We start from the raw sequence: 26662 nt of genomic DNA, 5'->3' as shown, positions 1-26662 counted from the left end.
TTTGCGGCCCTCTATCGGCTATAACCGCACTATGTAACTTTACCAGATCGGGAAGCGTACCTGTAGTTCGATGAAATGAGACATAAGAAAAAACTACAAATTTGACTTGCTTTGATGTTGGATTTGTTGGATAAACAAATAGCGTGCGTACGACAGAGGGAAAAGTGCTTTAGCGTTGCTTTAAGCTCAAAGTAGCGGTGCAGATATACAGTGCTGGAGACCACACAAACTGGGCTGTTGTTTTAGAGGTGGCTTTTGGGGAGAGCAGAGAAAGCCAGTGGTGATTGGGCTGCCCTGCCACTCAATACCAAAAATTGGTACAAGCTGTCTCCAGACGCGGAGCTGCAGTCGTGTCTGTGCCGGATCAACTGCTGCACAGCTCGGGGTGAGGCAGGCCAGACGGATGCCTTAGGGGTGCCGGCCAGAGACGTTGGTGAAGACAAACGAGGCACAGTGAGAGTGCTGATCTCCCCCAATCAGCCTGGCTTTGTGCTGCAGAATGGAGGTCTACAGCGGGGGCCATCGATCAACCAGAGAGTGGGAACAAACTCTGCCACTAGCTGGGTGGGGTCAGAAATGGGCCTTGTGTCTGTTTATTCATTTAGGGTGGATGAAAGGCACAGTCTCACCGATGTGAGAGGCAAAACATACAATACACAATGAAAAAGAGCAAGCAGATACCTTTACGAAAGCTTTTTTTTGGTTGACTGAATATTATCCTTTCGGTTTTTATAAAATATTAAAGCAACACTGAAGAGTTTTCTGTACCTTAAAATAATGTTTCCAAAATCATTTCAGCGGTTCATTAACTCGTAACAGGGTGAATGGCACTTCTGCTTTCCCTTCGCGGCCCTCTATCGGCTATACACACACTATGTAACTTTACCAGATCGGGTAGCGTAGCTGTAGTTCGATGAAATGAGACTTAAGAAACTACAAATTTGACTTGCTGCAAGATGTTGCAATACATCATACTCTCATAAAATCATGCAACATACTGTGTGTAGACTTGTCTGTGGACATCATTATTTGCTAGATAAATAAATAGCGTGCGTATGACAGAGGAAAAATGCTTTAGTGTTGCTATAGCAACATATAGATGTTACCTCATAGCCCATGATGCGTCTTTTGGTGGTGTTCCAGGGGAGGGGCTTCCAGGACACCTCCACCTCAGACGAGGACAGACTCTTGGCACGGACTCTAGAGGGCGCCTCAGTCGGCTCTGGGTATTCAAAACACATACAGTACAGGCCCATGAAGAAGACAATCATTAGCTCCATTACTCTATGATTTGATTTATTAGATTACATGCTATGTTTGTATGTTTCAAGTTAATTATAGCAGTCATGCTAGAGACTAGCAAACACCACCATCCCATTTGTACTGTATGTTATGGATACGGTTTGCAGTAGCCTGCATGCTCCATTGAGGGTTGTTTCCAGTTGTTGCAACCTAATGAGCTTACACTTTGGATTCGTTTTGACACTATTAGACCAGCCTTTAACCAATCGGCATTGGGTTCCAACTTTGCCACTAACCGCGCAAGCATGTGATATTAGATTTTTCCAAAACCCTCTCAGCAGCAAACAAGGGATGATGCATAATGTTTTCGCCCATGGTTTACATGGTACATGACCATATACCGTCATGAATACCAAAATTGAGCTTTTAAAAAAATGAATTGCAAGTAAATACCGGCATACTCTTACTTTGATAAGTTACATGTAAGTTTTAAGAGTAAGTTTGAAGCTAGGGTAAAAGAAATGAATTGAATTTCCCCTTGGGAATCAATAAAGTATCTATCTATCTATCTATCTATCCATCTATCTTTCTAAAGAAGGGTTATTTTCCTGACCTTCCTCTGCAGAGTAGATGGTCGTCACTGGGCCAAATGGCCCCTCCCCCCTGTTGTTGTATACGCCCACTTTGACGTGGTAGGGGGTGAAGGGCGGGATGCTGTCGTCCCTGAAGGAGTACTTGGAGGCGTCGGGGGAGGTGAGCGCCGCCTGCATCCAGCCCTGTGCCCCGTGAGGACGGAAGGCCACCACGTAGCCGAAGCCTGGCCCACACTGGAGCTCCTCTGGCACAGGCTGACAGAGACACAGCAACGCATGGGGTGAGAACAATCACACACACACACACACACACACACACACACAAAGGCTGAGAGAGACACAGCAACACATGGTGTACAACAATTACACACACACACACAGGCTGAGAGAGACAGCAACACATGGTTCAAAACAATTACACACACACACACACGCACACACATGCACACTCTCTCTCCGTCTGTCTGTCTGTCTGTCTGTCTGTCTGTCTGTCTGTCTCTCTCTCTCTCTCTCACACACACACACACACACACACACACACACAGGCACATAGGGACAGACAGACTCTCTCTCTCTCTGTCTGTGTGTCTGTCTGTCTGTCTCTCTCACTGATGCGCACACACACACACCCACACACACACACACACACACACACACACACACACACAAGCACTTGCTTTGTAAACACAATATTGAATTTATCTGATAACTGCCATTTGATATTTATACAATACAAATATCATATTTTTGTTTCATTTATAAACACTTACCTCCCAAGTGATGACCAGCTCGGATCGACTTCCCCCACCTCCACTCACTCTGGTAGGGGTAACTTTTGGCACTGGCAAAACAAACACACGTTCAAGTCAAGTCAAGCCATGTTGTGCGAACGTGCCAAGCAGTCAAGAAGTTAATCAATAAAATGAACTAAAAAACATTCTAAAAAACATAGACAAGTACATGCAGTCCCGATCAAAAGTCCAGAACCACCCTTCCATGTTTTGCTTTAGCAATACCATAAGGGCCATACATATTCATGTCTCATTCTCTTCATTAGAATATAACTAGAAACACAGGACTTATGTACACAGCATTAAAAACACATACCATCTAGTTTTAGTTCTGATTTTAGACTGCCTTTACTCTCAAGCCACCACTGGAGTCGTAGTTTTAATAGTATGATAATGACCAATCAAATCACACAAGAGGGAAGCTGGTGACGGAGCTGTCGTTCTCCACATATGTTGCTTTGGGTTAAAAAGTCGCTTTGGCTAAAAAGCGTCAGCCAAATGAAATGTAATGTAATGTAATGTAATGTTATGTAACATACGTGCTTCTTTGGTCCGAACTTTTTTCGAGGGCTTGCTGGGCTCTCCTGTCCCGATGGCGTTGGTTGCCAGGACCCGGAACTCGTACTCCACCCATGGGTTGAGCTCAGTGACCGTGGCGGACAGCTGACCAGTTCCCAACAGCTTTGGAACTAACAGGAAGTGACATCAGAGGAGATGTGTGAATTACTTAAGTCAACAGAGAGCCTTTAATGCAAGTAGGTATTTAATTATTCATTCAAGTTGAATTCGAAATGAGATGTGAATCTCAAACACAAATTGTTCAACACATAATTTTTTTTTTTTTTTTAAGTATATTTTTTGGCTTTTTGCCTTTATTAGTACAGGACAGTGAAGTGGTAGACAGGAAGCAAGTGGGAGAGAGAGATGGGGTGGGATCGGGACATGACCGCAGGCCGGATTCGAACCTGGGTCCCCGTGGGCACTCGGACCCGTAAATGGTACGAGCGCTGTAGCCTGCTGCGCCACAGCGCCCCCCGTTCAACACATAATTAACTATGACTGGAGCTAAACCTAATCTCAAAGCGCATAAGTATATCTCACAAAGGCATGTTTTCTTCTATAAACTGATTCATTCTTCACAATTCTTTAAGTATTAAGTTGACCGAGTGCACCAGTACACATTCAGGAAGCCTTGGCATACTGGAGCTGACAACTAGCTTGCAAACAACTGCTTGAAATCCCATAATCGATATTATCCGAGCAGCGTTATTCCTATCAATAAAGCACACACACGCACGCACGCACGCACGCACGCACGCACGCACGCACGCACGCACGCACGCACACACACACACACACACACACATACACACACACACACACATCAGCATGCTCTCTTCAGCATGGCATCATTTGTCCATGTTAATCCGCCCGATAGACCCGCGCTGGTCAGAGGATCCTGAGGTGGAGGTGGAGGCTGCCGAGCAGGGCCAGCTCCTGATGCGGTATCCCCAGCACGTCGACCCCTTCAGCTCTCATTAACCGCGGGCCCCGCGGCCAACACGCCCGGGCACGACCTAGCGCCGTCCGACTAATCCCTCGTATTCCGAGCCCGCTTTCATCCCCTTTGGGTAAATAGTCCTTCAGAGAGTAATTACCGGTAATCCACGCTTCGCCGTACTGGCTAACACATGCACATGCATTCAGCGGAGTATGTGTTCAACAGTCGCCCCGAGCCAGTCACAGAGAATGGGGAGGGGGGTTGGGGTGGCTTGTATTAGCTGTGGCTGAGCTCCTGTAGGCCTACCTGTACCTGAATCCCTGAGTAGTACTTCAGATGATGATTAGCAGTGATCCATGATTGCTCAACCCCCTTAAACATGCACATACATTTATCTGTGTGTGTGTTCAGGGACAGTAGCCCTAAAGGCCAGCATCTGTGAGTGTTCTGTAGCTTCATATGAGCTCCCTACTTGTAAATACCAAGGCAGCTCGCCAGACATGAATTACTAGTAATAGGCTACATGGTTGCTATGCAACATGCACATAATTCATTGTGTGCATGTTCAGTCATTTTAATAAGTAAGGGATCAGCTGTGTGCGTGTTCAGTCATCTTAATAAGTACGGGATCAGCTTTAAGGAACAGGCACACAGGTTAGGGGTCAAATCGTATCTCCCTGTGAGTAAGCTCAATAAAGATATTTACAGATAGGGTGAGCAACTGAGCTTGGGTTTCTAGATCCCTTCTTAGGGGATCACATTAAAAATACTGAAGCGGCAGCTGCAAAGCGTAAAAAAAAAAGGTCAAACCAAAATAATTTGATTAATAAAAAAAAAAAAAAAAAGTTCTACCTTATTGTGCATATCTGCCACTTGCCACTGGCCAGTTCAATTCCCAATCTAACCTCAGGGATAGTGTGCTTAACACCATGGCCCTAAGTCTAAGTCTACTCTGTAAGTCTAAAGCAATAGCCATGCCTGTGCTGGGTCTCAGCTGAGCTCCGTACCTGTGTTAGCGGCCTGCCAGCCCAGAGAGAAGGAGGTCCTGGCCTGGATGATGTAGGTGAGGATGGGACTGTGGTGGTCAGGCCCCGCCCTCCAGGAGATGGACGACGTGGTCTCCGTGACCGCGTCTACCTGCAGGTCGGATGGCGGGCCAGGAGATCCTGAGGAATGTGCACCGAGGGTGAGAAATGTACTGTAACAACATACATAATGTGTGGATAATTGCACTATTGCAACCAGAATTAACCTGATACATCTGATATCAAATATCTTCCATGTCAAGACATAGATGACACTTGATGGAATAAAGAATGGTAATGTCCCTACTGTAGTAGCTGTGCTGAATTTCTGAACTTTTTTACTGTGTGTGTTATACTGTATATTACAGTATACTGGACACTCACAGAGGAAAGAGGATGCATAATAATACATATAAGAAAGGGAAGAAACACTGTGGGCTCCTACACAGCTTTATCCTGGGTGAACCCTGACAAACCTTAGTCAATTTGAATATCCGTCTGAAAAGGAGCCTATTGACGCCCGTTTTCAAATCATCAGAAACCCAGGATTTAATCACAATTGCTCCACTGGTATGGGATGGGCTTATATAGCCTATTGCATATACTTGCATTCATTATTGTTTACTAGTTTGTTTATGTAAAGAAAATAAATTGCTCCAGTGTATGAAATGGAATGTGCTATACATGAAATGTGCTATATAAATATATTTAACTTGCCTTGCCTTGCCTAGGCACGTTGCAATTTGCTAACCATAAAAAAGTTTCAAAGAGTATAAAAAGTTCCTCAACAAAAAGAGCGCATTAGCCACTTTTCTGCAGGCCTGCCTGCTGTAAAGATGGCAAACCTTCTGTAAAGTGAATCCCCTGGGAGTGAGAGAGGCTGATAAAACCACAGCTCTTTATTACACTACAAATGGCTTTAGCTGGTAGAGTATCCACTGAATGACTTAATGTAATGAACACACGTTTTAAATGACCGCTGTGGAAACAATGCACTTTTTTAATCACTGTTCTAATTGTGGAATTAACCAAGGGCATTAAGCTGCTTGCATCCATTACCACAGAGAGCCAATGAGCCGGTGAATGGACGGGTTAATAGACAGTGCAAACACCTCAACACGGCCGAGTAGCATAAACTAACTGGAGCTAAAAAAGCTGTACCTCTGACCACCACATCGATGGCTATCGCCCCCCTGTCCACTTTGGTCTGGACGGCACAGGTGTACTTCCCAGCATGCCTCAGCTGGATGTTGCGGATCATGATGTCTCCCGCAGACTGCTGTAGAGCGATTCAGTCGTACACAGGAAAAGGTATTAAACTTGCTAGAGCTAGTAGTCAAAGAGGGCCTCATATCAATTGTAATTCAGTCTACGTTACGTTACATGCATATTAACATGGTGTAACTTACTATTCCATGGGTATAATAACAACATGAACTACAAGATTAAAAACAGTAAATTACTACAGTATGTGTTGACAAAGGTATTATGAATACTTCAAACAGTTCTAACGGCAAGATTAACCCAAGTTTTATTTGTGATCTAGATAACAGCACAAGTATTAAGATAATCTTTCTTAAATAGACACTATGTCCTATGTGGACACTACACACATATCATATTATTATACTGTGGCTTTATTGCTTTTAATGAGAACACTTTCAAATGTTTTTTTTAAAGTTATTATTGGGCTTGATGTGATTTATAACTTAAATTGCTTCATGCTTGTGATGAAGCCCAATTAAGACACTGGATGGAACTAAACCTCAAAATAGGTTCTCCAAAACTTTTAATTGCTCATCAAAACTTTCAGTTTAATTTTCCAAATTAGCAGTTGCACATCTGTTGAATAAGCGAGTGAAATTGAGCCCACTGATTGACTGTAGAGGTACAGTACTCTACTTTGACACAGTTCAATTGCTTTATGACACCAACCTAATAAATAATCATTGTTATTGTAATTCTTCGAATTTCATTATGAATAGGTGGGAATGTGTGTTGGTTTATCAAACATTCTCTTGTTTTTTACACGCTTTCATGCAGATTTGAATAAGCCACATTATTTTAAAAACACCCCTTTCGGTTAAATAGGTATTCATATAAACAGTCTCATTAATGTGTGCAAAGTGCAGACTTTAGACTCTCTATTAGACTCATTAGTCTTTGTAAACCTGCTTTTCTGGATGGCCTGCCCTGGTGTTCTTACTGAGCCATAATCACTTGAGTGGTCATTAAAGTTGAGGAGGACATTGCACCTCAAATGAAACATTTTTGATGACCATCCAAATGAGACATTAACCCTCAATGCAATCAGGTCCATCTGTCTTTGCGTCCACAAAATATCTTGTAAATAGTCCTCCTGCATAATCAGCTGGATCCAGATGTGTAGAATACAGAGGGCTTGAATTTGGTTTCACTTTAGTTATTCCTGTGTGAAAGATGGGAGGTTCCGCAGTCACCTGACTGCTCTAGTTTCTTTTGAGCACAGATTCTATTACATTACGTTCTAGTGATATATTTGCTCTACTGTATATGAGTGAAATGGGCTCTGTATGCATAGCTAGAGTATGTAGATTTTATGGTTTACAATCACTTACTCCGCCAACTTTTTCGAAGTATCCGCCATGGCTTCCGAACTGGATCATGAGCTCGTTGAAGAACCAGGTGAACTTGACGTCCAGGGAGGGGTCGTGGGAGACCTGGCAGGGCAGCACTATACTCTCACCCACCGTCACGTCCACCTGCGCGGCTTTGGTCGTGATCACAGTGGCCTCTGCATGGTAAGAAAAAACCCCAGAGAAATACATGTAAATCCGATGCATGCATGTGTCGACACTTATAGGGCACAGGCACAGATATTTAGACACTTTCAATTGTACTTTATTAACACTCTTTTACATAGTGTTGCCATATGGCAACAGTTAATATAGCTTTGTGTTTCTAATTGGTAGTGCATAAAGCCTATATTTTACATACAATTTTATTTAAAAGTGAAGAAGGGAACTATTTGATTTACTGTATTGCCATTATCACCATTTGCTGCCAAAATGATGCAACTTCAACAAAACCGTGTGGCAGAGGACGGGGAGCACAAAGGGACATACAGTGCAGTGCAGTGCATGTCATGAGATAGGATAAGACAGAACACACAAGGAGCAACAGAAATGCAATATCTGCATATCTGTACCCTGGAGCATCAACCTGGGGTAACTAATGCCTGAGACAATTACAAGTTAAATGTCCTTTAAAAATGTCTAGGTTGCTGACATTAAGTGGCAAAATACAGTGTGAGGTTGTGTTGCGCTAACCAAACCGCAACACTAGATGTCACTGTGCTCTCATGTGTGTGCGTTTCTGCACCCAATCTCTGCTCTCCGAGGCAGTTCACCGAGCACAGTGCTCAAGCCAAATCAACATCTGTGCATTCCACTTTTTGAAAAGCCACAATAAACAGCACATAATTCCACGCCACTTGTGCACAGAGAGGAGGGCTCAGCAGGGTGTGAGTTTTCAGGAAAAACACCATCTTTGTCAGGGCACCGTAGGGCGTCTTTATTCCTTCCCTCTGGTGGAGCACAAAGAGGCCCTTAAATGTCCACTGAATTATACATAACCATCAAGCTCCCACATACTCATTTCCTGGCCATTACAGCAATTATTGCTCGTTTTGACTTTGTGCTGTCAACAAGAAACATGTGACGAGTGAGCTACTTTGACACAGTTAATCGAATGGGCCGATAAGACTTTGCAAAGTGATAAATGCACAAAGTCTGTGACATGCTTTTAGCCATCTGATTTCATTCATAACCCTTAAATAATTCTGTGGACTGTTTACCACACTCACAAACACAAACACACACACACACACACACACACACACACACACACTCCATGAGGACCATAAACTATGAGTGCAAATGTTCAATATTGCAAGCGTGTCCTATTCTCTGCAGTCTGTGCTCTGTTTTATCATTAATTCAAAGTGGGGGAAATATTTATTTAATGGTCATCATTTTATTCTGTCTGCACTGAAAAGCCTCCTCGATGATTATCATTTTCAGACCGCATTAATACTTCAATAGGCCTTTCTGCAAAAAGAACAAGAACTTGCCAAATCAAACGAACATACACATTGGATGCAGTCAGTCTTGCAAAATTCCAACAGATATTGAAACCAAGAAAACTGGTTCCTATAGCAACTAATTTGAAATTCAGATTTTTTTTAAATGGAATCACCAAACAGCATATTAACACGGTATTGTTGACTTTGTGCTTTTTAAGAGCTTGAGCAGTCACCGAAAATTCAGACAGGATTGATTCAAATGGATTGAACCCTTAATCAAACCCAGCATAGTTATTTCTCTCTCCCAAAAAAAAACGATGAATTATGCATGAGGCACAAGAGATAGAACACAAACAGCATTGAGAATGCAAGCCAAACAAATCAGACTAATCTACTCACAAAGATGGACGCAATTAAAATAATTATACAACACCTCTCGTCTGAAAAGTTTTGAGGGGGATGGGTGGGGTGGGGATGGAGGTTACTTACACAATGTCTCCCATGAGACAGACTTTTGAGGACATTCACACATTTCCCTGAAGTGTACTCTTAGTGCACTTTCTCCAGGGAGTAAGAGAACTCATTTAAACCCTATCATTCCTGAACCGCATATACATTTTTGGAGAGAGCGCTGGTGGTATAAAGGTATTACACACTAACATTAGTGGTTGATTCCACATTCCCGGGAGAATTTGTCCAATATTGCTGGCGCTATACAAGATTACACGACTTCAAACCGTTTCTTAAAATAGTCACACACACACATACACACACACATTCACACATAGAGAGAGAGAGAGAGAGAGAGAGAGAGAGACAGAGAGAGAGAGAGGGAGAGAGAGAGAGAGCAAAGGGGGGGGGGGGGGGACATAATTGGAATATTGCTCTATACTTCAAAGACAGCGCTAATGGACGAGGAAATCCTGAAAAACACTGACAACTTGCTTGGTTTTTAAGCCATAATTGAGAGACAATTACTGTACCTTTTACCACCAGAGTCCCCGCGCTGCTTGCCATGCCATATTGGTTCCTGGCCACACATGTGTAGAGACCGGCGTCCAATTTGGTGACATTTGATATCCGCAGACTTCCATTATCCAGTACAGAGACCCTGGAAAATAAAATGAAATTATTGCCTGCCCTCGCTGAAATTGCTTGGCTTCCGTCTAGCCTAATTTGACGGGAACACAATCAACCGGTCTGAGAAACATAACACAGAGATGGGGAAAGAGCGAGCGCTATCAATTTATGGCTAGGATATGCATCTCACTTATAGCTGCTATTAACTAGAACACATCTGACACTCACACAAAGCACATGCTCATACACATGTGTGGATGTAAAAATTTTCCTTTTCAAATGTCAACTTTGGAGTATTAAAGGAGGCCATCAAGACACCAGGACGAACTGCAAAATAAATATCAAGCAGCATACTAAAGGACAATGACTTAAAGACTGACAAGGCCATTTTTATCTACCTTGTGCGGATTCTCACAGAAACAACACTTTCTAATTTGCGCCCTTAGCTACAGTATATAGCACCAGGCAGTTGATTGTTCACTTTTCAGGCCTGAAGCAAACTTCCCACATTTATAACCTAATTAAGATAATGAAGGCCTACTGTTTGGTTGTCAAAGGAAGGAGATAATGCAAGGTGTGTTCGCTTGGAGGGCCTCTCATTCAACTCCTGACTCTTTAGATTTTTAATTCAGGACTAATTTGAATGGAAAGAGAAAAATGTCAGAACATTTGTGACGCCAGATAACAAGACCACCCTCATGGTTATTAGCAAAGAGAGAGAGCGAGAATTTATCTTGAACAAAGGAAATCACTCTCAGAAATTCAGAGGGATTTCACACAATTTCAAAAAGAAGGGGAAAAATAACAGCATGTCTAGACAGATCTACCCAGAGTGTAAATTGAAGAGGACTGTTTGGCCCTAAATTAGTGTTATCTCCTTCTTTCTCCCTTTCTATCAAGACACCGTCTTCTGAGCTCCGAAGATGTTTTTTTTCTTTCCTCTAGGCTAGAATTCGGTGAGAGCCATTATAATTTCATGCAGTGGTTGAAGGTCATGTAACTCGAAACAACAAGAAGACAGACTGACAGGGAGAAAATGCGTAGAATACATGTTTTTTTAAGTGACTTTCTGACAGCGAGGAAAATTACACAGGAAAAACTCCGAGCCATAGAATAAAGAGTGAATTGTTAAAACTCTGGTTCAGCATTGAGAGAGGAGACCAATAGGCCTTATACAAAAGAGGAGTTGAAAAAAACATTTATCTCATGCCTGTTCATTATTTCTTTTCTTGTCTTGTTTTCTTTCTGCCATTCTTTCTGTCTTTGTCCTTTTGCCTCTGTCTTTTTCTCAAGCATTACGAGAATCACAAGAAGATGTACTCTGATACGCCATGTCAAATCAGTGAGTTCTATTGTAGGAGGATTAACACCTCTACTGTAGACAGTTCTGTCCATAGCCTACTGTAGACAGTTCTGTCCATAGCCTACCTATCCGAGGACATGTTCTACTCCTCAATTATTCCTCTGTCTCATTGTCCTTAACCCTTAGGGCGGGGGGGAGGGGGGTTCATACTAAAGATTTGCGTTGACATGAGTTGCAACGTTCTAAAACCTGCGATCAAACATGTTGAATGCTTTGCGATGGTTTGCAATGACGGGCAACATTTAATTCACACCGCTGCAACTCCTACAGCAACCGTTTAGTCTCGTCACAGATCTTTGGTGTGAATTGGGCCTTACAGGGGAGCTACACCGGGCGCGTAACTGGAGCGTTCCGTTCGTGACGCGTAAAATCCATTGAAGACTGGTCTATTTTTTCCGAACGTACGCCCCACTGTCGCATCTGGTGAAGCTACTTCCATTGATTATAGTGATTATTGACTGCTGCAGCATACGCGTCGCAAGCAGAACGCTTCAGTTACACGGCTTGTGTAGCTCCCCTGTTAAAGGTGTGGGGTTTTGAACATTCCAACATAAGATTCTGTTCCACAACGTTTCTAAAATTCTATGCTGAATTCAGTGAACCCAGATATTCAGAAAAGGCCTTATTTCACTGTGCCAAATAAAGAAACTCACGTTCCTTTGACCAAGCATGTCAGAACCTCGCCCATTACAAAGACGGAGACACCACTTGACCACGCTTACTCCCCGACCGCACGGCTCTAATAAAAAGCCTTCTCCTTCACAAATAACTACCAGGAGGCCAGCGCTGAAAAACATAATCCAGACATGGATAAAGCGGAGAGAGAGAGAGAGAGAGAGAGAGAGAGAGAGAGAGAGAGAGAGAGAGAGAGAGAGAGAGAGAGAGAGAGAGAGAGAGAGAGTGATCCTAGCAGCAGGACTGCGAACAGATGCACAACCTGTCTCGCAGCAAATCCACAGTGTTAACACAGAGGCCATTCCGCCTCCATATTAAAACACACGGACGGCCTCTACTCTGCAGCCTCCATCTCCCCGGAGTGCTAACTATCAATATGGTTGTCACCAAAAGTGTGTGGGGTTAATAAAGAGAAAGGCCTTGGGGGTAAACATTTGCTAGTCAATAGGTGAAGGATTGCAAGCTGCAAAAAAAACCCCACACGTCTCGCCTCTGACATTCATGTCAACTCAGATTGTTTTCTTTCTTTTTTTTCCCTTTCTTATTTTGGTCTGTCTCTCTCACAGACTCCTACAGACCTCTACAGTGTTGACTTCACCATCGCTGAGCTCTGTGTGCCGCTGAATGCATTTCACTCACACAAGAATGCATTACGTCACATTTATGGTTGTGCCCAAAAGTAGGCTGACAGGCTGTTAAACTGGCAAAATCCACCAAAACAATTACTTTGAATGCAATTTCTAAAACCTAATATAAAATTTGGGGAAACGTCTGATATTTCATTATCCACTTATTTGGGCTTGGGAGGCCAAAGCTTTTACAGACTCTTCCTCTTGCAGACATGCACTGTGGAAGTGAATTAATTCTGTCGCAATATGAGGTATTATTATCAGTGCGGAGGATGTATGATTAAGGACTAACTCCAGAGACCTGAACACAGGATTAGTTACATCTCTGCCATCACATTAAGGTTGAGGGTGCCCCCAGCGCAGCTCTTGGGGAGGATTTGTGGGGATAGAATCCAAGAGGTGTCTATTTTTGAAAGGGGCCGCCATGTATCCTGAGGAGGCCTAACCCAAATCAACTTCAATTCACGTGAGTTGAGTAAAATATACTTATTATTATTATTACATTAACATTTGACATCGAGTTTACATTTTTTAAAAATCACATATACAGTGCCCTCCATAAGTATTGGAACACATGGTAAAGTTGACTAAAGAGGAATATAAAATCATCTTTTGGAAATTCATCTTAATGCCTTAAATAAAAAAAAAAGGAAATATTAGCTGGTTGCCTTGCATTGAGCTCAATGAGAATGAAACCAGCTAATAAGCTAACTGCAATAAAACCATGCCAATCTCTAGGTATGGTGAAGAGTAAGTGATGATGTGGGGCTATTTTAATATAGCTGTGAATTCTGTGAACTGGGAAACTATGATCTGAGTCAGTGAAAATGATGTACCTGTATATAAACTTTCAGAATAATTCAGGAAGCACACTGTGCCATATGGACGGCAAGGTCATGGCCATGGCATACAATGCAGACCCACACAGTGGCATGCACATAATGTTCATCAGGGTATACAGATGTTTAATCCTGGCACACATTGCTTTTAAATTACAACCAGATCTCCACAGATGGGATATTAGGTGCTAGCTTAACTGAACAACTGAAGGCTCCTGAGCCTCTACAGCCACACAAGCCCATGCCATTCCTGGTTAGCCTGGGCGCCTTCCTGCTGGTTATCAGGACATCAGTGCCACAAACAGATGCCTTTGGTCTTGCGGTATTAACTCAATAACTTTGCTTGAGGCAAAGTCAGGATTCGATAGCACATCCCGAGCTGATTTACCGCCACGGCTAAGATGGATTACCGCGTGACACGGCAAAAAAAAGCCGCTAATGCAATTAATGCAATTAATCTCCGATCAGACGAGTCCCACCACCTCCACCTAATGACGGAGAGAGAGCCTGGCTGGCTGCGCTCTCAGCGTGAGGGCCCTGGGGGAGTCTGGTGCAGCACAGCGTTAGGACTGTCTCACTTCTGTATGATTAAGCTGGCACACACAGATACGGCTAGGGTACAATTACAAATGTGTGTGTGTGTGTGTGTGTGTGTGTGTGTGTGTGTGTTATGAGTTTTGTATCAAAGGCTATAATCTTTGATTATAATCATTCCATCACTCTGAATTTTCATCAAATTCAGACACTGTGTGTGTATGTGTTGGTTAAAAAACACAAACAAACACACAAACAAACAAACTAACAAACAAACATGCATGCAAAGTTCTGTTTGTGTAAATGGGACCAAGCCATTATTAACTTCCCCAGCCAATCAACAGCAAGCGGAGCTTGAGCTCTAGTGTTTGATTGGCTACATAGAAGATGAGTGTTGTTGATTGGCCGTTGAGCTCAACCTCTCATCTGGATCACGGTCTACACCTTGAACAGTTTTGAAATGAGGCCCCTCGCTTGGCACACGCTCAAACCTCTCTCTTGAGGCGACTGATTAAGTCACACAAGGGAAAGAAATTGCACGGCGAGAACAAATTTATCCCAATTTAATCATGACAGGCAGCGCACAATCAGGCTGCTTTTTATCTCCAACAAAGCCGCGTAGGAGGAGAGAGCGTTGGCAAACACCTGTGTTCTGCATCTTTGTCTCTGAAAACGGGACGTCGTCGGGGACCGAGAGAGGGACGCTACCCTGGCCATTACGGGGACGGAGAGAGGGACGCCACCCCGGCCATTACGAGGACGGAGGGACATTAAATGTCTCCTCTCTCCTCCATTATTCACACGGCGCTGAGGGAAGAGCAACAGAGACTGCAGCGCTCACAGCACACAGCCACAGCCACTTTCACAGCCATAGGACTCAGCTGCCTACTGCACTACAGGCAGAGAGGGGGGGGGGGTGGGGTAGGGAGAGGGAGAGAGATGATAGAGAGAGAGAGGATGAGAGAGAGAGAGAGAGAGAGAGAGAGAGAGAGAGAGAGATGAGAATGAGAGAGAGAGAGAGAGCTGAGAGAGATGAGAAAGAGAGAGAGAGAGAGAGCTGAGAGAGATGAGAGAGAGAGATGAGAGAGAGAGAGAGATGAGAACTCATAGTCATGGTGAACTCTCTCCCTAGACGTGGGGTATGCAGCCATTCATTTTCTTCCCTACTGACCTCTCCTGCTTTCTTGTGTCCCCAAGAGGAAGAGGTATCATGCTGTCTCAATGAGATAAGATCGTCTACAACCTCAATGGATTAAAAAGCGTAGGTGTGTGTGTGTGTGTGTGTGTGTGTGTGTGTGTGTGTGTGTCTGTGTATGTGGATTGTGGTGTGCACGTTTGAGACGCACAGAGAAAGAGAGAGAAAGACAGAGAGAGAGAGAGAGAAGGAGATGGAGAGACAGAGAGAGAGGGAGGTGTGTGTGTGTGTGTGTGTGTGTGTGTTTACCTCGCCTCCACCCTGAGTGATTGTTACTAATGATTTCCTCCAACCTCCGGATGGCTCAAGGCCTTTGCCACAGCTCAGAGTCCCACCAATCTCTCAAAGGACCCACTTGAGGAGTCCTGGCCATTCTCTCTCAAATCAATATGCCTCTGGATAAAACTCTAAAAATCTTAACTACTCCATCACAGCCCAGGACTCGCTCTCAAAGGAAGGTGCAAAGGGTCAGCTGATGATTGTGTCTTTCAGAGTGAAATAATAATAATTAAAAAAAATCCATTCAAGTTAATGTGCGTTATGTAACATATAAGTTAAATCAATAAAGGCATTAAAAAAAGGTGGAGTATTATTGCCATTATTGATTTGTATACATTAAATTATATTGAATACATTAAAATGTATTGGTTTATCAAATAGCAATGGTAAATGTTCACCGTTTTCTTTAATTAGTACATTATGATTACATGACCGTGTCAATAGATTGATGAATGAGACGATACTGTCACTGTTACAAAAGACCCTTTTCTACTTGTCCTGTTTATTGTTCAGTCTCTGTGTGTGCGCACGCGAGAGAGAGAGAGCGAGAGCTGTGGGTGAGTGCTTGTGCATGTGAGTGTGTGACTAAGTGTGTCTAAGTGACAAACAGAAGTTTGTGTGGGTGTATGTATGTGCAGATATGAGTGTATGTGAGTGTCTAACAGTGAGAGTGACAGGTAGGAGAGTGTGTGCGTGTGTGTGTGTCTGTGTCTGTGTGTGTGTGTGTGTGTGTGTGTGTGTGTGTGTGTGTCTGTGTGTGTGTATATGTGTGTGTGTGTGTGTGTGTGTGTGTGTGTGTGTGTGTGTGTGTGTGTGTGTCTGTGTGTGTGTATATGTGTGTGTGTGTGTGTGTGTGTCTGTGTGTGTGTATATGTGTGTGTGTCTGTCTGTCTGTGTGTGTGTGTGTGTGTGTGTGTGTGTGTGTGTGTGTGTGTGTGTGTGTGTGTGTGTGTGTGTGTGCGCGCGCGCACGCTCTTCTGGTTAGCGCCGCTCTGCACCGAGCCGTGCTATACAGTAGCCTACCTGTGGCTCTCCCGCAGGGCCTCCTTGCCCCTCCTCCAGGAGATCATCCCCCGAGGGGACATCCTGGGCCGGCACTCCATCAGCACGTCGCCCCCCTGCCTGGCCAGAGTCTGGCTCCGCACCGCGCTCGACGAGAAATCCGGCGCCACAGCTGCACGGGGGAGAGACACCCACCAGGGTTTAGACTCAGCACAAAAAAAGGGAAGGCAGAGAGAGAGAGAGAGAGAGAGAGAGAGAGAGAGGGAAGAGAATAAAGAGAGAGAGAGCGAGAGGGAGAGAGAGAGGGAAGAGAAATGAAAATGAAAAGAAACAGAGGAGAAATTGGACAGAAGGAAGGCCCTGCCAACACCGCTCATCAAATAACACTCAGGAACTGTTTTGATCATCAACATCAATCAAGGATTTCTCACACCACACGACAGTACAAGCCTACATGCAGACTGGCACCGCAGGTGTGGGAGTATGCAGCAGACAGCCTTTAATAAGACACATTTACATGTGTGTGTGTCTGTGTGTGTGTGTGTGTGTGTGTGTGTGTGTGTGTGTGTGTGTGTGTGTGTGTGTGTGTGTCTGTGTGTGTCTGTGTGTGTCTGTGTGTGTCTGTGTGTGTCTGTGTGTGTCTGTGTGTGTGTGTGTGTGTCTGTGTGTGTGTTGGAGAACAACTTTTTAGTAGGTCTAACAGTGTGAGCGATAAATAGAAGTGATATGACTGTCACAGAGTGCTGCATATATATACTCTCTGAAAATACATCTCCATTTCACTTTTCTCTATCCCCCTCTCCTGAAACTCTTTACGGCCTTACATGTACCTGTGTGTGTGCGTGTGTGTGTGCACATTTGCAATATGTGTGCATAGCTACAGTATGTGTGAGCAAGTCAAATGGAGTGGCCCCCAGGACCAACGCTTTTGTTCCTTATCAACCTAGTGAGGCTGCATAGCCTCAGAACACAGAGGGGCATGTGCCTGGGTGTTCTGGTAAAAAAACAGGAACGGAAATCATATGGAACGGAAACAAAACCTCTATGGCCATGGTGCACTGGTACTGTGCTGGCAATAATAAAATATTCATTTGTGAGTGTGAGAGAGTATGTGTCTGTGTGTGTGTATGTGTGTGTGTGTGTGTGTGTGTGTGTGTGTGTGTGTGTGTGTGTGTGTGTGTGTGTGTGTGTGTGTGTGTGTGTGTGTGTGTGTGTGTGTGTGTGTGTGTGTGTGTGTGTGTGTGAGAGAGAGAGAGAGAGAGAGAGGGAGAGAGAGTGTGCATCTGAAAGCTGGAAGATGCCTTTCATAAGACATATTCATATGAGGAGCCTACTGGGTTTTTCTCTTAACTGTCTCTCCTGTGGTCAAATTAAGATGTCTGCTGAAAAATGTGAGACAAGCAGAGAGAGAGAGAGAGAGAGAGAGAGAGCGAGAGAGAGAGAGAGAGAGGAGGAATGGAGAAAGAGGGGAGAAGTAGTGAGAGAAGAGGAATGAAGAGAGAAGGAGTAGAGAGGAGAGAGAGAAGGAATAGAGAGTGAAGAGGAAAACAGAGAGGAGGAAACAAGAAAGAGGAGTTAAAAAGAGTTCAAAAGAGAGAGGAGGAGTGGAGCAAGATGATGAAAAGAGGGAGAGAAGAGGAAGAGGAGAGAGAAGAGGAGTGGAGCGAGATGATGAAAAGAGGGAGAGAGGAGGAAAGGAGACAGGGAGAGAGGAGGAAGAGTACTGATAGAAAAATTGGAGAGAAGAGGAAAAGAGAGATATAGAGAGAAAAAGTGGAGAGAAGGGAAAAGAGAGAGGAGAGGAGTATAGAGGGCATGAGGACGAGACTCGTCTCTCCCAGTCTCCTGCAGTCCTTCATGGCTGTGTTTGGTGGAGCCATGGCCCCACCTGCTATACACCACTCTGCCTCCCTCACTATGCACACCGAGGCAGCGCAGGCTTCTTCAAAGACACGCTGGAGCTGGAGTGTGTGTGTGTGTGTGTGTGTGTGTGTGTATGTGTGTGTGTGTGTGTGTGTGTGTGTGTGTGTGTGCGTGCATAAAGCCGCGTTCTTATTAGTTTCTGTCACCCTCTGCAAAAACAAGGATGAAATGCCATCTCCATTAATCTCAGCAGTGACAATAGGTCTGACGATTAAAGTCGGCGACAGTCACTCCATCTCTCCGGGAGAGAAAAGTCTAAAACTCCAGAGGAAAAAAAAAAAAACACACAGCTCTGGAAAGAGTGTTTTCTTCTTCCGGAAATGAGTTACGACGCAAGTGTACATAAAGTAATTACACAGTCAAAACAACTCGTGGCATCTTAACAACAGCATATCATTAAAATGATATGTCGGACATGCACAGCCTATTAGAGGAGGAGTGCTGCTCTCCCCTCCAAAACTTAGATCATTTGCACAACTCCCATGAGAGACTAGGAGGGGCAGAGAGACAGTGCCCTGCACTCCCAGCACAAGGAGGACAAATCACAGAGTCAGTTTTTTTGGGACCCATCTCCCATTTGGTCTCGACTGAATGACTGTCTGTCCAGGGCTATATATCCCTGACAACAGTGGTTGTGTTGAGAATAATGAAACGGTAGAAAGTGTCTCGGGGAAAAAAAGAGAAAAAGCCGCCTCACCGATGACCCTGAGCTCGGCGTTGGTGAATACGCGGCCATGCCGGTTCTCCGCCACACACTGGTACATCCCGGCGTCCGACAGGGTCAAGGACGAGATGGCCAGGGCTCCGTTGACGACCTGCAGTTTGTTCTGGACACAAAGGACAGAGAGGCGCATATTAAAGACAGGTTTGAGTCACCATTGTGCTCAAATGTTCTGCTATTATGGAAGATGATGTACAGTACAGTACAGTACATGGTTTTGCTGCTGCAATTGCATTTATCATTCATTCATCCACACCTTTGTTATATATGCTCTCAGTCTACTATACTACAACTCTATAGAAGATGTCAGGCACTATTGTCCGAGTCTCTGCAAAAGATAATCACAGCATATGGATTTACTGTAGTTCTAAGAACACTTAAGAAGGTATACAGTTGGTATAAGGTCAGACTTGAAAAAAGGAACACTTAAGGAAAGAGTCACATTTGAAAAGAGGGCAAGTTGTTTCTGAAGAGCTGAAGAGTGGCCAAGCAGATATAGTCCTACTGTATCACACACCAGCATAAGATCCCTCAAGAGCCCTGTGCATAAAGGTGTTGTGCTCCCATAAGTGGATTTGAAAAATAGCATTCATGTAGTCATGGCCAATCTTGTTGACTCGGAGGGAAAAATATTGTGATTAATAAATATTTATAGCACACACACAAACACACAAACAAACAGACAAACACACACACACACACACACACAGACACACACAGACACACACACACACACACACACACACGCTATCCTTTTAACAGTAGTTTTCGGAGGCTTAATGACATTAGTGTCATAAGAAGGTACTAGGTCACTAAGATGGCACACGAGCGCTCCCCTTGCTTTGATGTAACGGAGTGCGGCGTGTTTGATGTGTTCAGAGTCGGATCCTTTGGAGGAGCGAGCGTTTTGAAAGGAACTGTCGTGTCGTCTCATGTGACAGGGATTAAGCCTCTGGTGGTGACACATGAAGAGCCCACACTGAGCATGAATACCCTCGTGTCACGCAGGGGAACCCTTCTTCATCCCACCTGCTGGGTCCACCTCCCACTGAGCACAACCAGGGGTGTGTGTGTGTGTGTGTGTGTGTGTGTGTGTGTGTGTGTGTTGGGGGTGGGGGGTGGGGGGGTCATGGCAGTAGCAGTGACAACCTGTACACTTCAGACAGACAGGTGAGAGCTGACAGGTGATTACGTCTTTCTAAGTTTGTCTTTTTGGTTTGGGGCAAGGTCAAGGCCTTGTCTATTTGTGCACCGTGTGTGTCACATGTCCGGGCACAGTAAGTCTCTATGACAGGTTGTTTCAGATGATTTCGTAACCATGACAATGGATTGACATGTACAGTAATATGCAGCTTGAAGAAAAAAAAACAAGAGCATAAACATAACCATATTATTCCAGATTTCTTTCTTTTTTTCTGAAAAAAATATTTGTAGTAATATAACTGTGGCACGATGTCTTCATTTTTGGTCGTCTTTCTGACCGTTCTCGTCAAGTTGGATGCTAAGACAGCTTATAAGCAAGTGACTTAGGCTTTGATGGAAAATAATGGTCATAAAAGTTGTGATAAACTGACTAATAATGGTCTCATGGCAGCGTTATATCACTGGACAAAAATTGGCACGGGGCTTAAAACCACAACATGGCGTATGTAATGACATGTATATGACATGCTTATATCCGTCTTATGACAGAGCGTTGAGTTGTGTGTGTGCTGCGCTGCGCTGCAGTGAATTGTGGGATGGAGCGGCTGGAGGACTCCGTGGGGAAACTCAAAAGATCCCCTGCTGGCAGAGGAGACAAATGGCAGCATAGATCAGCTTTATGGCCGTCATTAATTAGGCCTGACGTTCCCCTAAAATCAGCACTTTCTCACGTCGGCCACAGAGGCCCTCGTTCGCGCGCACCTTATGCTGAATCGCTGAGATTACAGGCTGACGAGGTGAGCGCCCATCGCAGGGGCTTCCATGGAATGCTGGCAGCTGTTCCGCACACACACCTCTATGTTACATGCGGGAGCACTTAAAAAACAGGAAGGGCAAAAAAAAACACACTAGACAACAGACGTCATTAATCCATCTTGGTGACAGTCCGGCCTCGCCAGCAGAATTGCTCCCAGGTCTCCGGTCTCAGCGCAGCGTGATGGGAATGATACGTACGCCGAGGCGGCTGTCGGTGAGACGACCGGTATTTCTGACGCGCGGTCAGATTAAGAACAGAATAAAGGGCCTATCGCACATGCTTTCTTTAATGGGAAATAACAAATCATGCCACCTTTCTCGTTCCTCCTCCTCCTTGTCCTTTCTTTTTTTTTTTACATGCTTGACCTTTGGCAGGGAAAATCGATTAAATCCTTTCTGGCAGGAAACGGTGACATTTTCAGAAGAGTAACACTATAGCTCATTAATATACTACACCTTTTCCTCTGTCACTTTTTTTCCAAATACTTCAGCTCCAGATACAGTAACTAGGTAACAGTAAGAAAATGAGACTTGCTCGAGAAACATGACTAGTTTGTTCTATTTCAGTTAAACATATTACAGTAAGATTCACGTGTGAAAAGACATAAAATAATAATAATTGAAAAAAAAACCATTCACATTGAATACACGGTAATTTACAGCAGAATGTTGGCTGTGATATCATTCAATAGCACTGAGCATTTCTCACACCACTGAAGACGTGGACAAGTGTGACACAGTGTATCTGCCCTGAGGTGACAATGACCCGGAGTGGAGACACGCTGCCAGCCAGCTAGCCATGTTTAATCAATAACACAACATGGCATCCACCACCTCCACTCTTTTGAGACCTCACTGGAGCAAGATTACATGTCAGTCTTTGCTCTTATTAGAATCCGTGCAATGAGACACTAGAAGTGTTAAGGGCGCCACAGGAATACTGGATAATGAAGTTGGACTGCATTAAACCGAGCATAGCTGAGCAAAGCTAGCAGGCCAATGTACTAATGATGCCATTTGAGGATTTGCAGAAGAACGCCTTGGGCCGTGGTCTCACATCAGAGCTGCTTTCTGCCTGACCCTGCATCTGTCCAGCGACCTGCACCTGCAGCATTCACTAACTGCCTCCAAACCAGGCTCAGAATGCCATCTACCAACATAAACACCTATCGCGAGTACACATACATGGCAAAGACTGTAAGATCACTCAATGTAGGTCAATTTAACATTTTGCACTTCTGTGCTCAATCTACTGAATAACCAAAAAAAAGCCCGTACTCCCAGCAGTGTCTAACATCAAAGGAGATTCTATTTATGAATGATTGTCATATTCATCACTCACCAGATGCGTTCTTATTTTTTTCCCCTGACATGCCTGCAGTCACAACCCGCCTCCATGATGGCTTTGACTTGCACCTTTAGAGCATGCAGGTCCTGACTATCCTCCCAATTACAGCACAGAGGGGCCATTACCATGCAGGAAAGTTGCTCTTTCAACTGCTGGATTAGTCGTAATACTGGGAGCAAAGAGGGAGCTTTGCAGGGAGATTACTGCAGGGATTTCTGTTTTAAAGAACGGCATTAAATCGCCTCGCCTGGATTCTGTCTGTTAAACTGTAACAGAATGAAAGGCTTCGGTCTGCTGCCACAACCAGTCGGACTGACTGCCCCATGGTATGTGTGTCAATTCTTACCATGAACCCATAACGTGGCATTACAATGTCTGTGTTGCTGTTGCTGTTGTTTTTTGTTATTTGTATTAGCCATCATTTACTGTAGAATAATGTCTTGGTAAGGGACTGGAATCCGTACAATACGTGAGAGCCACACTGTATGTCTTATCAACATATCAGCAGGTTTGCTCCCTGGGCATGACCTTGATGGTGCTACCATATCGCTCCTCTTGTTCTCCTTACCGAAGGCACATATTCAACTTTAAACAGACATCAAGGACTGATTATTCAAATATGAACAATTAGAGCAAGTGTTGAATAACCCATTTACCGATCTATAGGAAAGTGTGCCCTCACTGCCCTGTGTTTATTTATTAAAAGCATTCCTATCTGTTGCGCATGTTAATGCAGCACAAATAAGACAAGTTGAAAGAGCAAAGCTAAACTATAAAAAGTGTGAAACACTGCTCCACTGTGGGCACTTGAGTCCAGAAACATTACTCAAGTTAATATAATCCCCTAAATTCAACTCTCTTGTGGCACAAAGAACACAAGAAATCCCGCTGCAGACACTTAGCCACAGACACTTATACAATACAGGGCTGAGGTGCAAATATATTTATTTATTTATTCTTTTTTTTTCTTTTTGTTTGGTTTGTGGGAAATGGACCTGCAGCTGAAGCTCTTAAGAAATGTGCTAACAACACCAAGGTCAGAGTTCTATTCCCCAGTGAGAACGGAACGCCTACAGAAGACTACTGTACCTGTCTCACCTGTCTGTCTGAGTTGCTTGGGATAAAAGCAGGTCAGACAGACGGCTTTGGATAAAAGTAACTGGATAAAAGGCATGGCTTTGGATAAAAAACAACTGTTACATGAATAACTATATAATTGTGTATTGCAAAAAAACATTATGTGAGTCACAGGCCTTCCAATCCCCTCAGGGAGTACTAAGTATTAAAGCAGCATTCAGCATTGGACCAAACAGGCATCTATATAGGAACTAATTTGAACCTTCGTAAAACTCCATCCCCTCTCTGTGGGTGCCTCTCAACATGCCTCCTCGATCCTCGATGCTCGATCCTCGAGGGGCGTTCCCACTGATCTATAACTAACACTGGATAGACTATCCCATTGTTTCCCCCCCCATCATTCTTTATGTCGATCAGTGAGGATCGAGGCCCGAGGAGCGAGGGAGGACGTATAAACGCTTCATAAGAGGCACCCCCTATCTCACAACATCTGCTCTCCTAGAGGCTGGATGGATACGAATAAATGGATGAACAGGCAAAGTAAAGTGGCATTACAGGGGAATTCCAGTTGTCACATAGATCTCCATTTCCCCAGGTCATGGAGTGCCTTTTGTACAAAAAATGGGGCGTGTGGGAGGGGGATGGCCTGTCATCGTGGACTGTCAGTAAAGTTACATCAAAGATCCTTCATTACTGACAAGATAGAGCAACATAATGCATCTCTATGGAAGCAAAATTCGAACAGTTCCTGTCTGCTTAAGGAAAGACGTCATAGTGGGATATTGATCGGCAAGCAGTTCAGTTTAAATGTAACGTCACTTACATTTACATTTACCTCCCCTTTGCGAAAACAGAATGCGGAAATCGTTGAACGTTTGCTCCTCTTGCTCCGCTTTAACCCTCTCTGGTTACATCACTACCCACCCATCCCTGGTGTGTGTACCAAAGACTATGAGCACAGTAGCATTCATAAAAGGCATCTAGAAGAACTCCTGTGACTCCTCTTACTCCAGTACCCAAGCTCCAGCAGCTCATTCTATTGCCTGCAGCTACATGGATGGGCAGTAATGAAGATGATCATGCACCTTTGGAAATGTAAGGATCATGCTATATCAATCACTGAACCACTAATTGAACTAATTGAACCAGTTACTGAGAAACGTAAAGTGTACTGAATCAGTGCAAGTCAGAAAGACACCTAAAAAGAGTAAAACCGTTTTCAAGAAGATTACTGATCTCCCACACTCACGGTGCACTTTTGCTCTACAGTATCTACTCACATCTCTCTTGAATAAATCCTCTGATCTGTGCATAAGCCTTCCTCCTCTGGTTATCTGTTCTGTGTGTCAGTGTGCTATTTATTGTTATAAAGTACATCTAAGGCACTGTAGTTCGGATGTTGCGCCTCATTTGTAAGTGGCTTTGGATGACAGCGTCAGCTTAACAAATACAAGGATTCATGGATACAAGGATAGAAGGATGTTTATTTGTCACATGCATGTGATTACTGATGTAAAGAAATGGTCAGTTCCTTCACATACTGCAATCCATGTGAATGTAACTGTGGATGTGTCTCTGTCCTACTGTACCTCCATGGGTTCCAGCGGCTCCCCGTTCTTCAGCCACCTGTAGGAGGGCTTGGGCTTGGCGCTGGCTTTGCACTCCCACACCACCGACTCGTCGATCGGCCTCTGCAGGTCCTGAGGCTTCTCCGTCAGCTGAGGCGGCGCTGAGAGCGAACGAGACCGAAAAAAAGAAAATCAACAACAACAAAAGATTAAAAGGAAAAGCAAAAACAATACAAAACAAAAAAACAGAAATAACCCCCACAAAATGACACCCTCACCTTCACGCTAGGCCCCTGCCCAGCGAAGAGACGCAAATCGATAAATTGTTTTGATAAATCAGTGAGGCAACCAACCATTGAATGAGCCTATTAATGAATAAACCAAGCCATTAATCAATCGGCCCCTCATTAGAATCTCCGAGAGCGGCGGTTACATTGTATGCATTATTCAATAGGGATTTGCCTTTACAGTTAAATGGAGGAACAACGCTTTATCCCCGCCTGGAACATACATCTTCCTCTTCAACCATCCATATGTGTCCAGTTGGCTTCCGTATACCACTAACAGCTGTCTGCCTTATCTTTAATGCACAGCTAAAAATATACACTGACGTTACGTCAGATTTGTCTCCTTATGTATGCCAGTGTGCTTCCTATAGCAGTGATACTGGACATGGGTTAGGGATATTTCATTCTGTCTTTTTTTTTTTTTGTATTATTATTTAAGGTTGATGGACAGGGCTGCTCACAGGGCAATTGATTTCTGTTAGGCTGAGTGAGATTGTATAGGACTGGAATCTCTGTAACTGATCTTAGGACTGTCACAATCTTCTGTATCACGGCTAGTGCAGCTGAAGCGAACACCTGATGTCATCAGCCCGTGATGGATAGCACAGTCTATCCCTCTGTTAGAAAAGCACTAGTGGCTTAGCGATTCAGGCTTCAACTGTAGCATTTCACATACACAAGGCTATGGTTGATATCTTTACATATTAATGATGAATGCCTCCAGACTTTATATGGGTCAAAGTACAAAATCAATTTTAAATCAAATGATGACATGAATAGCTCATGATGGGGGGATGTTTCATCATAACATTAGCATTCACAAATAATCAGATGGGACAAGTCGCGCTGGTGAAATGGAACGGCTCCGGACCCAACTTTGAAGGGCGATAAAGAGCAAAAGCAAAAGAAAAGCATCCATATAGTTTTAGTGCCAGCTGGCTGCAGTCTGATAAACAACCCCTCCCTCG

At 44.0% G+C, this 26662-nt stretch overlaps 1 protein-coding gene across 1 annotated transcript in view; it reads right to left on the bottom strand.

Annotated features, from left to right (window-relative positions):
- Positions 1–26662, bottom strand: part of cntn3a.1 (contactin 3a, tandem duplicate 1) — a 66749-nt gene that overhangs the window by 7384 nt on the left and 32703 nt on the right. The window contains exons 8-18 of the mRNA XM_062540963.1: positions 25429–25568; positions 19432–19561; positions 16833–16983; positions 10199–10326; positions 7750–7925; positions 6314–6431; positions 5135–5293; positions 3166–3315; positions 2606–2676; positions 1856–2090; positions 1107–1222 (exon numbers count right to left, since the gene is read on the bottom strand). Coding sequence (XP_062396947.1) covers positions 1107–1222; positions 1856–2090; positions 2606–2676; positions 3166–3315; positions 5135–5293; positions 6314–6431; positions 7750–7925; positions 10199–10326; positions 16833–16983; positions 19432–19561; positions 25429–25568 — 1574 coding nt within the window. The remainder of the gene's footprint in view (positions 1–1106; positions 1223–1855; positions 2091–2605; positions 2677–3165; positions 3316–5134; positions 5294–6313; positions 6432–7749; positions 7926–10198; positions 10327–16832; positions 16984–19431; positions 19562–25428; positions 25569–26662) is intronic.

This window comes from Sardina pilchardus, chromosome 7, assembly GCF_963854185.1.
Source record: "Sardina pilchardus chromosome 7, fSarPil1.1, whole genome shotgun sequence".
NCBI lineage: Eukaryota > Metazoa > Chordata > Actinopteri > Clupeiformes > Clupeidae > Sardina > Sardina pilchardus.
The sequence above is the reverse complement of the archived record's forward strand: the minus strand, read 5'-3'. Positions and strand labels throughout refer to the sequence as shown.